This window comes from Aquarana catesbeiana, linkage group LG04 (assembly GCF_042186555.1).
Source record: "Aquarana catesbeiana isolate 2022-GZ linkage group LG04, ASM4218655v1, whole genome shotgun sequence".
NCBI classification, from domain to species: Eukaryota; Metazoa; Chordata; class Amphibia; order Anura; family Ranidae; genus Aquarana; species Aquarana catesbeiana.
In genome coordinates, this window is record NC_133327.1 from 541364008 (window position 1) to 541380064 (window position 16057).

A 16057-nucleotide genomic window follows, 5' to 3' on the forward strand; every position below is an offset into this window, starting at 1 on the left:
ACAATTTGCCTTTGCAATCATTTTAATATATGGGGCATTAGTGAAAGTATTCACAGAGCATTTTCTTTCCTACAACCATGGATTCCCTGTGCCATTGTGTTCTGGTGGGGGGAGCTGTCTCCGCCGGGAGAACACAGTAATTACTGCTAGTGGCTATAATGGGCACTAGCAATAATTGCATGTAAAATCCGACAGGCTGGTCGATCAATCAACAAGGGTACTTTCAGCGTGCCCATACATGGTTCGAACAGTCTACGGCTGGCTTAAGACTAGAACACCACCTGCTGGCTGTTTATGAAATTGTTAATTCTACATATACAATATATTGTTTGCCTGACTGAAAGACGTTTAAAATTTTTAGCCATGACCATAATAAAGAAAATATATGCAATATGACTAGACCTATCCTCTATCAGTTCTCTTAATATGATTGCCCCCCCACCCCCTTTTTTTAATTTTTTTATTTTTTGGCTTTTAGTGACAAGGCCCAAGCCTTTATCTACTGTTGTAAAACAAGCTCCACCAGGAAGTGTTATGAGCAAGGCAACTTTTATCAGCAATGTATTGATGAAGATAAAAGAAGTATCTGCCACAGACATTAAAATGGACTTCTCACCCTACAAAAGGTATCATTTTCTTTACTGTATGATAAATACACTTTGAAAATAGTTTTGGATACTGTGGAGAAGGGTTAAAATCTCTGCCAGGATTTTTTTTTTTTTTTTTTGCAGTCTGTGACTTTGTTTTGAAGATTTCTTCTCTCTCGATAGGGCCAGGGCCGTCTTTAGCGCAGGGCAAATAAGGCAGCGGCCAAAGGCCCAATCACTGTTGGGGGGGGGGGGGGTGGTTGGGGGGGCAAAAAGCACCTGCCAATTGAGCCCACGCTGCTGCCTGCCAGAGTTCTGCCACTTGTTAGCTGCTCACTGGTCACTACTGTCAGTTGTAGATACAGAGAAGCGCTGCTTCTGTATTTACTAGTGACAGCACTTCTCTGGTGTCGGCGGCCGCTCCGATCCCTCTCCGCTCTACACATCTCTATACGAGAGCGGAGAAGGGAGGGGAGAGAGAGGGGGCGGGGAATGTACACAGGCAGAACTTCCTTGTGAAGCAGCCTGAACGGACGTCATGTAAGTTTAGTTGATCTTCTGTAGCTGCACTCTGACTGTGATGTTTTCTAGATGCTAGGAGAGTATTTGGGGAGGGAGAAAATTTCTACATTGGAGTGGGGGGAGCTCTAAACTGGAATCTGGGGTGAGAGCTTCGTACTTAAAGGGATGGAGAACTTGGATGTACACAGCCCTCAGCCCTGCACTCCATACGATGTTTACCCCGCATTCCGTACACAGCGCACCCTGCATTCCATACGTAGCGCACCTCGCACTCCATAAAATGTTTACCCCGCATTCTGTATGTAGCGCCACCCCGCATTCCGTATGTAGCGCCACCCCGCATTCCATACGGAAATGTTTACCCCGCATTCCGTACGGAAATGCGCCACCCCGCATTCCGTACGGAAATGCGCCACCCCGCATTCCGTACGGAAATGCGCCACCCCTCAACCCCTGGTTTATAACGATGCCTCACTGTTAGTGCAGTTTAGCCACACTCACAATTTGATGCAGAGGTCATATGCAGTAACCTCTAGCAATCAATCGGTGAGTGGTAAGGATTTCCAGTAACTTCTAGCAACCAATCGGGCAAGCAAAAATTTGTTTTTAGCTTCTAGCAACCAGTCAGTGAGTGGCAATGATATGCTGCAAGCTCTGACAACCAATTGCAATTGCTGCCTGATCTGCTGCAGTAAACATATTTTGAGTCTAGCTGCTATTTAATGTATATCTCAGAATCGGGGGGGGGGGGGGTGCGCGCCTAAGAAAATGTTTGCCCAGGGTCCAATCAATATTAAAGAGGCCCTGGATAGTGATAACATTTAAATGTTTTCCATATACCTACTAATTCCAGCAATTTAATAGGCTTTCAAACGCCAAAACTGAATTGTTCAAGGAAGATTGCCCACCTATTAACCATTGTTTTCTATATTGTCAGTAGTAGGTTGCCTTAATACAGTCAATCATCTTTGCTTAAGGCTTTGTTGGCTATTCAGAGACCTGCACTGTTTTCACTAGAAATCTGCAGGTCTCTGCAAGGGCACGCAGAAAGCAGTTGTCTTCTATGTGTCAGGTACACACTCAAAAGCAGTCTTCAGGTGCGTTTTAGTGCGATGTACATATCTACAATATTTTTTGCAATTTTTTTTTTTCTTTCTCGTACATCACGGGACACAGAGCCTCAGTAATTACTGATGGGTTATATAGGGTATCACTAGGTGATTGGACACTGGCACACCCCAGACAGGAAGTTCAACCCCCTATATAATCCCTCCCCTTACAGGGATACCTCAGTTTTTTCGCCAGTGTCTTAGGTGTTGGTCACGTGTAAAGATGTGCTGTGCTGAGCTCCAAAGGGAATATCCAATATCCTATACTGGGGCAAGCCATGCAAACCGGATCCATTTCAAGGTGTCCTTTTTAGGCCGAATTGAATGGTACCCGGGCCTCGTGTCCGAAGAAACGAGGTCTTACCTGTAACGCTTCTCTTTTTAGAGAGCTGGACCCCGGGATCCAGTATTTGGTTTTTTTAGCCATATCCCTGGCGGGGGGCTTTACGGGCCCAGAACTGTGGATCCTCCTCTTCTAGGGGGCCCCTGTCTCTGAAGGTTTTCCAAATGGAGCCCACCGTGAGAGGTGAAGAGTGGGTCTGTATAACAGAACCCTGCAGCTGGATAAGGTAAGGGAGATTCCTCAGATTTTTTTTAATTCTAGTAGGTTTCTCCTTTAAGTAAATGTATGCTATGCCTATTGTCGCCACCGGGGGCTGCCAAGAGCACATACCTTCACATGCTTGATTTTGTCTGTCTCAGTGTGAGGCTGCACAGCTCCTCCAGGTAGGATGAGATCGGGGGCTCTTCCTCAGGGATATTCCCCCCAAAATCAGGGGGGCTACGGTGTTCTGAAAGGCGGTAGTCTTCTGCGCTACCGCTGCCGCCATTACTATTGGCAGATCCCATCATCTGCCGGCCTCTCTCCTTCCTCCTTCACCCCAGCCTCCCCTCCATGCTTGTCCCGAAGGGCGACTCGCGTGGGAAAGCGAGCTTAGGAGGGAGCGGGGGGGGGGGTCAGATGAGGGAGGGGCGGAGCGTTATCGCGACGTTCGGCGTGCCTAGTCGCCCACATCGCCGGCTGCACAGGCTACAAAAAGCACACTTTTCCAGGTGCACACAGCCTATGGAGGGACACAGAGCTGATGGTCGCATGTAAGGTGGGACACAGGCATTCTCCCAGGCAGCATTTACTTAGAAACATTTGACTGGGCATTGGTAGCAGCGGCAGTTGCTGTACTACATTGCTCAGCAGTCAGTGTTTTTATTTGTGTGATACCTCCACCTTGTTGCTTTGCACTATGGGTAGAAGAGGTACAAATACCCCAAAAACCAGAGGCTCTAGGGGATCTCCCTCGGGCTCTGAGGACCCCCCTTCTGCAGCGCCTTCCCCCCTGAAGGATCTGGGATGACTGGTCAGGAAGAGCCGTCGGGGTCAGGGGCTGCATCTGCTTCTGGCACTTCAGCCCCTGTAAATATTACGCAGGAGGTTTTTTCCTCAACCATTAATGGACTAGAGCAGGGGTCTCAAACTGGTGGCCCTCCAGCTGTTGCGAAACTACAAGTCCCATGAGGCATTGCAAGGCTGACAGTTACAAGCATGACTCCCTCAGGGAAAGGCATGATGGGACTTGTAGTTTGACAACAGCTGGAGAGCCGCCGGTTTGAGACCCCTGGAATAGAGGAAAGATTAATGGCCTTAATCGCATCTTCACTCAGTGGAAGAAAACGCACTAGGTCTTCCTCTGTTACCCAGGACCCTCAGGCAGAGGAACTCTGGAGGACAAAGGAGAAGAATCCCTTTCAAAGGGTCAGGATGTGACGGATGATTCCTCCTCTGAGGAATCAAGTGGAGATGGACCCTCTTCAGCTTCTCAGGATGAGAAGGTGTTAGTACAAATCGTTGCTGGATTGGTCCGCTCCACATTTAAATTACCCGTATCTGAGTCAGTTAAAGAACCCTCTTCTTCTTTGGGTTCACTGAAGCCGCCTCAAACACATGCTTTTCCTGTTCATAATTTACTAGAAAAGCTAATTTATTCTGAGTGGGATCACCCAGATAAACGTTTTTTTTCCACCTAAAAAGTTTTCAACACTTTATCCTATGGAAGAAAAGTTTATAAAAATGTGGGGGATACCGGCTCTTGACGCTGCCATTTCCTCCATAAATAAGGGTCTGACTTGTCCTGTAGACAATGCTCAGATGCTCAGGGATCCTGTTGATAAAAAGATGGAGTCCCTGTTGAAAAATATTTTCTCCCTAGCAGGTTCAGTAGCTCAACCTGCAGTGGCAGCGATCCGAGTCTGCCAATACTTGAGAGACCATGTTAAGCAGGTCCTCAAAGTTCTACCTGAACAGCAAGCCCAGGGGTTTGCTAACCTTCCAGCGGCCTTATGTTTTGCTGTTGACGCTATCAGAGATTCTATCATACAAACATCTCATCTTTCACTTGGGTTGGTGCATATGCGTAGAATCTTATGGTTGAAAAATTGGTCAGCCGAAGCACATGTAAGAAGCTTCTGACTGGATTTCCATTTCGTGGTGCTAGGCTGTTTGGAGAGGATTTGGACAACTATATCCAAAAGATCTCTAGTGAGAAAAGCACTCTCTTGCCTGTTAAGAAAAGGAGTAAGCGTCCCTCTTTCAAACAGGCTCTTTCCCCAGTGCCAGGAGCTTCAGCCTCCAGGCAGTCGCGACGGCCTCCTCCGTCAGGGTCAAGAAATAAATTTCAGTCGACCCCATGGACAAAAGAAGTCCTGGGGGAAGAAGCCTACTAGACAAGACGCAAAAGCCTCTTTATGAAGGAGCGCCCCCGCTCGCTCGGGTGGGGAGAAGACTGCTACAGTTCTCAAAGCTCTGGCAGGAGGATTTTCAGGACAGATGGGTAATCTCCACGGTAACTCTAGGTTACAAACTGGAGTTCCAAGTATTCCCCTCTCCTCGTTTCCTCAGATCAAATGTCCCCAGAGATGCAGAGAAAAAGCAGTCGCTCCTTCTAGCATTGGAGCGACTATTGTCGCAAAAAGTCATCGTGGTGGTTCCCATGGAAGAACAAGGATTGGGATTTTATTCCAACCTTTTTACGGTTCAAAAACCAAATGGGGATGTCAGACCCATCCTATATCTAAAGGATCTAAATCGATTCCTAAGGATTCGATTTTTTCGCATGGAATCAATCCGGTCAGTAGTCTCCATCCTACAGGGAGGAGAATTTCTGGCATCGATGGACATCAGGGATGCGTACCTGCATGTACCCATCTTTCCCGCTCATCAAAAGTACTTGCGCTTCGAAATAGGATGCCATTTTCAGTTTGTGGCTCTGCCTTTCGGGCTAGCCACTGCACCTCGAGTGTTTACAAAGATCTTGGCTCCTCCTCTGGCCAGATTAAGGGCTCAGGGTATAACTGTCATAGCATAACTAGACGACCTGCTCTTAATAGACCGGTCGGTAGCCTGTATAACCCTTTCATGACTAAGCTTATTTTTGAAATTTGGTGTTTACAAGTTAAAATCCGTATTTTTTGCTAGAAAATTAGAGTTCCCAAACATTATATATATTTTTTTAGCAGAGAATCTAGAGAATAAAATGGAGATTGTTGCAATAGTTTATATCACACGGTATTTGTGCAGTGGTGTTTTAAAAGCAAATTTTTGGAAAAGGGACACTTTCATGAATTTTAAAAAATCCAAACAGTAAAGTTACCCCAATTTTTTTGTATAATGTGAAAGGTGATGTTATGCCGAGTAAATAGATACCAAACATGTCACCCTTTATAATTGCACGCACTCGTGGAATGGCGACAAACTACGGTACCTGAATTTCCATAGGCGACGCTTTAAATTTTTTTTTACGGTTACCAGGTTTGAGTTACAGAGGAGGTCTAGGGCTAGAATTATTGATCTCGCTCTGATGATCACGGCGATACCTCACATGTGTGATTTGAACACCGTTTACATATGCGGGCGCGACTTCCGTATGCGTTTTCTTCATTGCGCGAGCTCGCGGGGAGGCTTTAAAAAAAAATATTTTTTTTTATTTATTTTATTTATTTTTTTACTTTTATAAATTGTGTTTAAAAATTTTTTTTTTTTTAACTTTTATTGCTGTCACAAGGAATGTAAACATCCCTTGTGACAGTAATAGGTCGTGACAGGTACTCTTTATGGAGGGATCGGGGGTCTAAAAGACCCCCGATCCCTCCTTTGCACTTCAAAGTATTCAGATCGCCGAAAACGGCGATTCTGAATACTGTATTTGTTTAAAAATTCGGTGCCATTGACAGCCGAGTAAACGGGAAGTGACGTCATGACGTCGCTTCCGCGTTTACAACGAGAAGGCTGGAACGAAGCCGCCCACAGCTTCGTTCCAGCCCGCCCCCAGCCGCCGAAGGCAGACGATTGGACACCGAGTCTCCCGATCGCACGGGAGGCCCGGTAAGAGCGGCGGGAGGGGGGGGGGGGATTTCCCCTCCCGCTCCTCCGGTATAACAGTCGAGCGGCTTTTAGCCGCATCGATTGTTATACTCGGGTAGCTGATTGCCCGCTGTGAACAACGGTACCGGGATGATGCCTGCAGCTGCGGGCATCATCCCGGTATAACCCCGGAAAGCCGAGTACGCATATCTGCGTACGGTCGGCGGGAAGGGGTTAAGCGGGAACTTGATGACCACAGTCAATACCTGGAACACCTAGGTTGGATTCTCAACCTAGAAAAGTCTTTCTTAAAACCAGTAAGAAGACTAGAGTATTTGGGCCTGGTCATAGATACAAGCCAGGAGAAGGTATTTGTACCTCAGGCAAAGATCAGGGCCTTAAGAGAGCTGTTTCAGGTAGTCAGGACCAAAAAGGGTCCTTCTGTCCGTCTTTGTATGAGGCTGCTGGGAAAGATGGTGGCTTCATTCGAAGCAGTTCCCTATGCTCAGTTTCATTCGAGACTGCTGCAACACAGTATCAGCCTGGAACAAGAAAGTGCAGGCATTAGATTTTCCAATGCGTCTGTCTCCTACAGTGCGTCAGAGCCTCAGTTGGTGGTTAATACCTGAAAACCTGCAAAAGTTACCTGGACAGCGGTAACAACGGATGCCAGTCTTTCGGGTTGGGGTGCAGTTCTGGAACAGTCTGCGGTCCAAGGGGAATGTTTCAAAATCGAGAGGACCTTACCCATCAACATTCTGGAGATCCGTGCGGCATATCTAGCCCTAAAGGCCTGGACTCTCCGGCTACAGGGTTGCCCTGTCAGGATCCAGTCCGACAATGCCACAGCAGTGGCTTATATCAATCAAGGAGGCACAAGTAGTCATGCAGCTGAGAGAAGTGAACCAGTTTTTAGTCAGGGCAGAAAAGCATGTGCCATGCATATCGGCAGTTTTCATTCCGGGGATAGAGAACAGGCAGGCGGACTATTTGAGTCGCCAGCGGTTAGTCCCAGGGGAATGGTCTTTTCATGCCGACATCATCTGGGCCATATGCCAAAGATGGGGGGTTCCAGATGTAGATCTCTTTGCATCCAGATTCAACAAAAAGATCGACAAGTTTGTGGCAAGAACAAAGGATCCTCTTGCATGCGGGACAGATGCGTTGGTGATTCCGTGGCATCGGTTCTCACTGATTTATGCATTCCCTCCTATTCTGCTACTGCCACGACTCCTTCGCAGGATCAGGCAGGAAAAGAAGTCGGTACTTTTGGTGGCCCCAGCTTGGCCCAGGAGAGCTTGGTATGTAGAAATAGTAAGGATGACAGTAGGTTCCCCGTGAACCCTACCATCACGTTCAGACCTGTTATCTTAAGGTCCAGTGTTCCATCCTGCCTTACAAAGCTAAATTTTGACGGTTTGGCTATCGAAACCCACGTTCCGAAGAGTCGTGGGCTTTCAGGTCCTGTGATCTCTACCTTGATCAATGCAAGGAAGCCAGCTTCCAGAGTGATTTATCATAGAGTCTGGAAAGCTTATGTATCCTGGTGTGAATCCAGGGTTGGCATCCCAGAAAATATGTAATGGGTAGAATTCTTGACTTTCTACAAATGGGATTAGAAATGAAGCTGGCCTTGAGTACCATCAAGGGCCAGGTCTCGGCCTTATCGGTATTATTCCAACGGCCACTTGGTTCACATTCTTTGGTCCAAAACTTTATGCAGGGGGTGACACGTCTTAATCCTCCGGTTAAGGTGCCCCTAAACCCCTGGGACTTGAATTTGGTACTGTCAATTTTACAGAAACAGCCTTTTGAACCAATACGTCAAATTCCCTTGGTCTTGTCGACAAAGTTAATTTTTCTGGTAGCCATTTCTTCTGCTAGAGTATCAGAATTAGCAGCTCTTTCCTGTAAAGAGCCTTATTTAATCATACGAGGATAGAGTGGTATTGCGCCCTCATCCTAGCTTTCTACCGAAGGTGGTTTCAGATTTTCATCTAAACAAAGATATCGTTCTGCCTTCCTTTTTTCCCAAAATTGTGAACAATCAGTGCAAACAAAAGTAAATGTGATCTAAATATTGCAAGCTGAACATTAAGGGTTAACACCAAGCCCAAATACCATAATAAAAAACAATTCAAGTGCAGCGCAAAAAATAAAGTCCTTAAATAAGGAAACACAGTCCTCCTGTAATCTATCTTCTTATGAAAAAACACCGCAAGCTCTTCTCCACTACTGTGCATATAAAATGCTTACCAGATGGAAGATCATATAGGCGTAGATACCACAAATACTGGATACGCACGGATCGGATGATCACTGATGGCCAGCAGCTGTCTCTCCAAAGCAGCAGATGTATAAATAAACTCCAAAATGCAAGGAAAGGAGAAAACAAAGGGGACATCTAAGAGCGTTCCGTATGATGCAATCAGCGGCAATTTATTATAAAAATGGGATACAATCCATTTAAAAGCCCATAAAAATGGCGCTAATAAAACGATAAAATCACAATCTGGAGCGGAGTAAACACAGACTGTTCGCGTCCGAACAGCTGTGAGATGGCAGCGGGTGACGTGAGACTCCGCCCCCGTACGCGACATGACGAAGTCCTGTGGACATAACGTCGCGTACGGGGGCGGAGTCTCACGTCACCCGCTGCCATCTCACAGCTGTTCGGACGCGAACAGTCTGTGTCTACTCCGCTCCAGATTGTGATTTTATCGTTTTATTAGCGCCATTTTTATGGGCTTTTAAATGGATTGTATCCCATTTTTATAATTGCTGCTGATTGCATCACACGGAACGCTCTTAGATGTCCCCTTTGTTTTCTCCTTTCCTTGCATTTTGGAGTTTATTTATACATCTGCTGCTTTGGAGAGACAGCTGCTGGCCATCAGTGAGGACAACCAGATCATCCGATCCGTGTGTATCCAGTATTTGTGGTATCTACGCCTATATGATCTTCCATCTGGTAAGCATTTTATATGCACAGTAGTGGAGAAGAGCTTGCGTGTTTTTTCATATTAAGAAGAAAGATTACAGGAGGACTGTGTTTCCTTATTTAAGGACTTTATTTTTTGCGCTGCACTTGAATTGTTTTTTATTATTTTCCTTTTTTCCCAGATCCCTGTTCTACGGAAGAAAGGTCACTACATTCTTTGGATGTAGTAAGAGCAGTCAAGGCCTATCTGGAAGCAACTGCTCAAATTCACAAAACTGATGTTTTGTTCGTACTGCCAGAAGGTCCCAATAGAGGACAGGCAGCGTCAAAGTCTACCATTTCAAAATGGATTCGACAAATGATTATTCAAGCTTACCGTTTGAAACAGAAAATTCCACCTTTTCAAATCAAGGCACACTCCACAAGGGCTATTAGTGCTTCTTGGGCGGTGCATCACCAGGCCTCTATGGCTCAAATCTGCAAGGCCGCAACCTGGTCTTCAGTTCATACATTCACCAAATTTTATCAGGTGGATGTGGGAAGGCATGAGGATATCGCCTTTGGGCGTAGTGTGTTGCAGGCAGCAGTACGAGGTCCTCAGGTCTGAATACACCCTACGTTGTGTGGTCCCCTCCCCTCCCCTCAAATAGCATTGCTATGGGATGTCCCATCAGTAATTACTGAGGCTCTGTGTCCTGTGATGTACGAGAAAGAAAATAGGATTTTTTATAACGGCTTACCTGTAAAAACCTTTTGATGTACATCACGGGACACAGAGGTCCCGCCCCTCTTCTAATACACTTATATTGCTTTGCTACAAAACTGAGGTATCTCTGTAAGGGGAGGGATTATATAGGGGGTTGAACTTCCTGTTTGGGGTGTGCCAGTGTCCAATCACCTAGTGATACCCTATATAACCGATCAGTAATTACTGAGGCTCTGTGTCCCGTGATGTACATCAAAAGAAAAGGATTTTACAGGTAAGCTGTTATAAAAAATCCTATTTTTTTGCCCGGTGCCTAGAAATGAATGTAGTGTTAGTGTGACATTTAAAAAAAAAAAAAAAATTTAAACCACGCTCTGCATTTTCCAAGCTTCATGCACCACTGGCCAGAACAAGACACTTCTTGCGTTGTAAAAGATGGCATTTTACCGAGCACAAAGTGCTTCTAGGATGATAGACACTAAGCAGAAGTGGAGAGACACAAGAGGAAGGGAGACACCTTAAATTCATCCAAATTAGGTTAAAGGTATAGCCAAGGTTAAATTAACCGCCTCGAGTTGCCTACCTTGATTATTATACCCTTAATACCACAGATACCATTTGTTGATTGGATCGGCAATGCTTTGTCAGCAATCAAAAAAATGGTTGTTCAAGGGACCACATTGCATATACAAAAGAAGGGAGGAGGAGAAAGGCCTCCAAAAGACAGTCCGCTCGAGAACAAGCGAGTGTTTAACCTAAATATCTTTATTAATTGTCCCAATTAAGACAGTACATCTATCCAAAAACCATAAGTTAAAAATAGGACAGAAGTCCTATATTGCATAGGTGGCCACCAAATCATTCCACATACACCAATCACTCATACACTTGCACGCATATATAACATTATGTAGGAGACCCGGGTCTAATCTGGAGATCATAAAGTTCCTAAGTAAGGTTATAGATGAATTTATATTAAGCCTTCGGTCCTCACTAAGTAAAGTGCAGGTGCTGGTGATTGAGGAATATCCGTCCGGATATGGATAATGGAGAAACAACTTCAGATTCAAATGCAAGAGCAAAGTAATGTAATGGGATGTCCCAGTATTACCAGCTGTGTAGCGACAGAGGGCAAGTTTACATCTTAAACAAGGAAACAGACGGTGGATAGCAGTAGACAATGTGCCTCCTATATGTTGGAGTACTACATAGCTCACTGTTTGACGTCTTCAACAGATGAATTACAAAGCCCAGAGAGGATGGTAGTAGCCGCGCTGATTTGGTGTGGGGGAGCGTTCATGCGGTGTGCATCTGTTACTGACATGAGCTGTCGTTTCCGGATCTTCCCCGAGGGGATGTACGGTGTATCACAGAGTTCAAATGTTCTGCGCTTGGTCTGGCAGATAATTGGAAGAAACGGTGAGCTATGTAGTACTCCAACATATAGGAGGCACATTGTCTACTGCTATCCACCGTCTGTTTCCTTGTTTAAGATGTAAACTTGCCCTCTGACTGTCGCTACACAGCTGGTAATACTGGGACATCCCATTATATTACTTTTGCTCTTGCTCTTGCTATCCGTATCCGGACGGATATTCCTCAATCACCAGCACCTGCACTTTACTTAGTGAGGACCGAAGGCTTAATATAAATTCATCTATAACCTTACTTAGGAACTTTATGATCTCCAGATTAGACCCGGGTCTCCTACATAATGTTATATATGCATACAAGTGTATGAGTGATTGGTGTATGTGGAATGATTTGGTGGCCACCTATGCTATATAGGACTTCTGTCCTATTTTTAACTTATGGTTTTTGGATAGATGTACTGTCTTAATTGGGACAATTAATAAAGATATTTAGGTTAAACACTAAGCAGAAGTGCATACCTCTGCCATTGAGGGCTGTACATTGGTAAAATTTTGCAAGGATTCAAGAAGGTATGACTTTTAAATTTATTTATTTTCAGGACAGCACCTGGAGCGTGCGTAGCTCCACTCATTTTCCCAGGAAACACTGTCGTCACAATCTTTAAAAGACAGGATACTTCAACCATGGCCTTTAGTTGTAGTGTTTCCTCTGCCATGGTTGAAGCTCTGCAGGGGAACCATGTGTGTGCTATGCTTTCTCCAGGTGGGGAAATGTGAGGTGCATACCTGTTTGTGTATTTGGTTTTCATATAGGTCATCCCTCCCAGGCCTGTTTTCTTTGTTTGGTTTCTTTCAGGCAAAAGCCACATTAAAGACCAAGCACTCTTCTCCCCCTCCAAAAAAGAAATGTCCCTCCTGTAAGGCCACTCTTAGGGACTCTTGGACCAAGACTTTTATAGCAGATTTAGTCAAACGGGAAACTTCCTCGTTGACTTCCTCTGCTCAGTCCAAGTGAGCTTCTCGCCTCTTTGCAGAAGGAGCTGACAGATACTTTTCAGTCCTTTCAATCTTGTATAGATAAGCGTCCTGTGGTACAGTCTAGCAGTAGGGGTAATCTACCATCCAGCCCTCTCCTGTCGGCTTCTGCTCCTAGAGAGGTTAGCGATTCGGAGGAAGTGCAAAGGGACTCCCCAGGATTAGATGAGAAGGAGGGAGAAGAGAAGGATAAGACTTCCTCCCGATACAAGCTGCCCTTGGAAGAGGTGGACGACCTGTTGAAAACCATCCATACCACCCTGAACATCCAAGAAGATGATAAAACCCATTTTATCTCTTCATGATAAAATGTATCAGGGTATGGGTGAGGTCAAACACCAGGTGTTTCCGGTACACAGGGTCCTGTCAGAGGCTGTAAAAAGGAATGGAGAGACCCAGAGGGCCCCTTTTTTTTTTTCTCGATTGCTTAAAAGGAGATTCCCTTTTGATGAGGATAATTCTCAGGTTTGGAACAAAAGGCCCAAGTTAGATGCGGCCCTTTCCCGGGTCTCTTGAAATGCCCATCTAGCTTTTGGGGATATGGGCGTCCTGAAAGACACCATGGCTAGGAGAGCTGATTCCCTTCAAAAAAAAAAACGATGGTAGCGAGGAACCTTGGACACTGGCTGGAACAGTTGAAAGAGCACATTGAGGCAGGAACGTCCTGGGAGGATCTGCTTGACACCTTGCCAGTTTAACAAAAGGCATTTGGGTGCATGGCAGATGCCTCTGGACTCTGTAACAATGTCTACATTGATACGATTTTTTTCGGTAAGGAAGCTTCTTACCGCAGGGTGCTTTCCATAGATCTGAGATGCTTGCCTACACATCTCCATACCACTAGCATCCCAAAGGTATTTGCGATTGGCAGTCAAGACGGGGGACACAATTTTGCATCTTCAGTTCAAAACTCTTTCTTTTGGACTGTCGTCCTCTCCAAGGATTTTTGTAAAGATGGCGGAAGTTTTGGCACTGCTCAGGATGCGGGGAATTTATTTTCTTTATCTGGACGATCTCCTCCTGTTTGCAAACTCGAAAGACCTGTTGTAGAAAAAATTGGAAAGGACAGCGTCACTAGAAGAGTTTGGGATGGCTTCTGAACAGGGAAAAGTTGAACGTGGTCCCTTCCCAGATCATAAGATTTTTGGGTTATACAATTGATTCAACTCGGAAAAAGATTTTCCTCCCAGAAGACAAAGTAACCAAAGTTCAGAACGTAGTGAAATCGGTCCAGACAAGCTTACCAATTATGATTCAGGCAGCCATGTTAACACTGGGCCTCCTTGCAGCCTCGATCCCAGCTGTTCAGTGGGCCCGCCTCCATTCCAGGGATCTTCAGCAGGCAATTCTGCAGAATTGGAATTTCGGGTTATCATTGCAAAAGCAAATCACAATTCCCTCGAGAGGAAATTATGGTGGTGGAGGAATCAAATTTAACGCAGGGTTTGTTCTGAACATTCCCAGCTGCAAAGAGACTGACAGGCGCAAGCTCCTTGGGATGGGGCGTGCATCTTGAGGGTCAGATTGCCCAACGATCCTGGACAAACTTGGAGGCCAAAAGATCCTCCAGCTGGAGAGAGCTGAAGGCCATTCTCCTAGGGCTTTGGTCATTCAAGGAGATTATCAAGGGCCATCACATTAAGGTGCTATTCAATAATGCTACGGCTGTAGCCTACATCTTAAATCAGGGAGGCATAAGAAGCAGGGTTCTCCTGGCCTCAGCTCTCCAAATCCTGTCATGGGCAGAAGACACTCTGGCTTCTTTGACAGCTGTGCATCTAAGGCAGCTTGAATCGGGTAGTAGACTTCTTAAAGTGGAGTTCCAACCAAAAATGGAACTTCCACTTTTTGCAATCCTCCCCCCTCCGGTGTCACATTTGGCACCTTTCAGGGGGGAGGAGGGAGCAGATACCTGTCTAATACAGATATTTGCTCCCACTTCCTGGCATAGCTCACCGCGGCGCTTGCGGTGACCTACGCCATTTCCGGCGCCTACCCCGTCCTCCCCCGCTGTATTCTGCGAGACACAGAACACAGCAGGGACCTGAGAGGATGAGTAGCGCGACTCGCGAATGCGCAGTAGGGAACCAGGAAGTAAAGCCGCACGGCTTCACTTCCTTATTCCCTTACAGAGGATGGCGGCGGCAGCCGCCGAGAGCCGAAGGACGGATCGGCTTCGGCTGCCGACATCGCGGGCTCCCTGGACAGGTAAGTGTCCATATATTAAGTCAGCAGCTGCAGTATTTGTAGCTGCTGGCTTTTAATAATTTTTTTTTTTCAGCGGACCTCCATTTTAAGAAGGAAGTACTGGTGTAATTTTGTCTGGACGCACTAGCATAGCTTTGGGCCTTCCTTTTGTGCTACGCTTTTCCCCCATTTCAAATAATTCCTTTTGGTTCTAAAAAAAAGTGGCAGAAACCACAAGCCTAATTCTAGTGGCTCCCTATTGACCCAAGAGCATGGTTCTCAACACTACTAAACTTAGCAGCAGAACTCTATTAGTTGTTGCCTCTGCAAGAAGATCTGCTGGGTCAGGGAACCCTTCTTCTGAATATAGGCCATCTCAGGCTAGCAGCCTGGCTACCGAGGAACAAATCCTAAACAGAGTTTGTCCAACAAAATTTTTATGCTGCTAGATAGCAGGAAAAAAGTTACAAGGGCTGTTTATTTTAAGGCGTGGAAATGCTACAACTCCTGGAGCACCTTGAATAATTTTTTTCTACAGGAAGTAATTTTCCATCCTTGAAAGTCCTCATGACCGAATGGAGAAAGGGTTAGTGGCCAGTATCTTAAAGGCTTGTGGAGCCGCATTGTTCACTTTTTTGTAGAAAGCTTTTTTTCTCGTGACCCTTTGGTCATAAGGTTCTTTAGGGCTCTGGCTAGAGCCAGACCAGTGCCTTTTTAAGAATTTTCCCAAATGGAATTTGTCGGTGATTTTGCAGGGTCTGACTAAAAGACCTTTTAAGCCACCAGAAGATGCTACAATTAAAGATTGGTCTTTAAAAGTAATTCTATGGGTGGCAGTTACTTCAGCTAGAAGGGTAAGGGAGCTGCAGGCCTTTTCTATTATTGAGGCTTTTTTGACTATTTTCCTGGACTGGGTAGTTCTGAGGGCATCCCCAGGATTCCTGTCAATTCTGCCAATTTTTTGTCCATCTTGTCCTAAAGAAATAGGTTTTCAAAGTTTGGATGTGAAAAGATGCTTGTTGCATTATCTTGAGATCACGAGGAAGTTTAGAAAAATGAACACTCTGTTCATACTGTTTTCGGGACCACGTAAAGGGTTCGGAGCTTCCAAAAGTACAATGGGGAGATGGCTTTGGCCATTAAGGAATCTTGTACAGCCTCGGGAGTGAAGTCGTGGGTGTTGTGGCCCATTCAAACTGAGCTGTGGCAACATCCTGGGCAGAATGGGCTGGTGCTTTGTCAG

General features: G+C 45.6%; 1 protein-coding gene across 1 annotated transcript in view; it reads left to right on the forward strand.

The window, feature by feature from the left end:
- The window catches only part of AHCTF1 (AT-hook containing transcription factor 1), a 204264-nt gene that overhangs the window by 115487 nt on the left and 72720 nt on the right, over window positions 1-16057 (forward strand). Inside the window, exon 25 of the mRNA XM_073627874.1 lies at window positions 479-626. Coding sequence (XP_073483975.1) covers window positions 479-626 — 148 coding nt within the window. The remainder of the gene's footprint in view (window positions 1-478; window positions 627-16057) is intronic.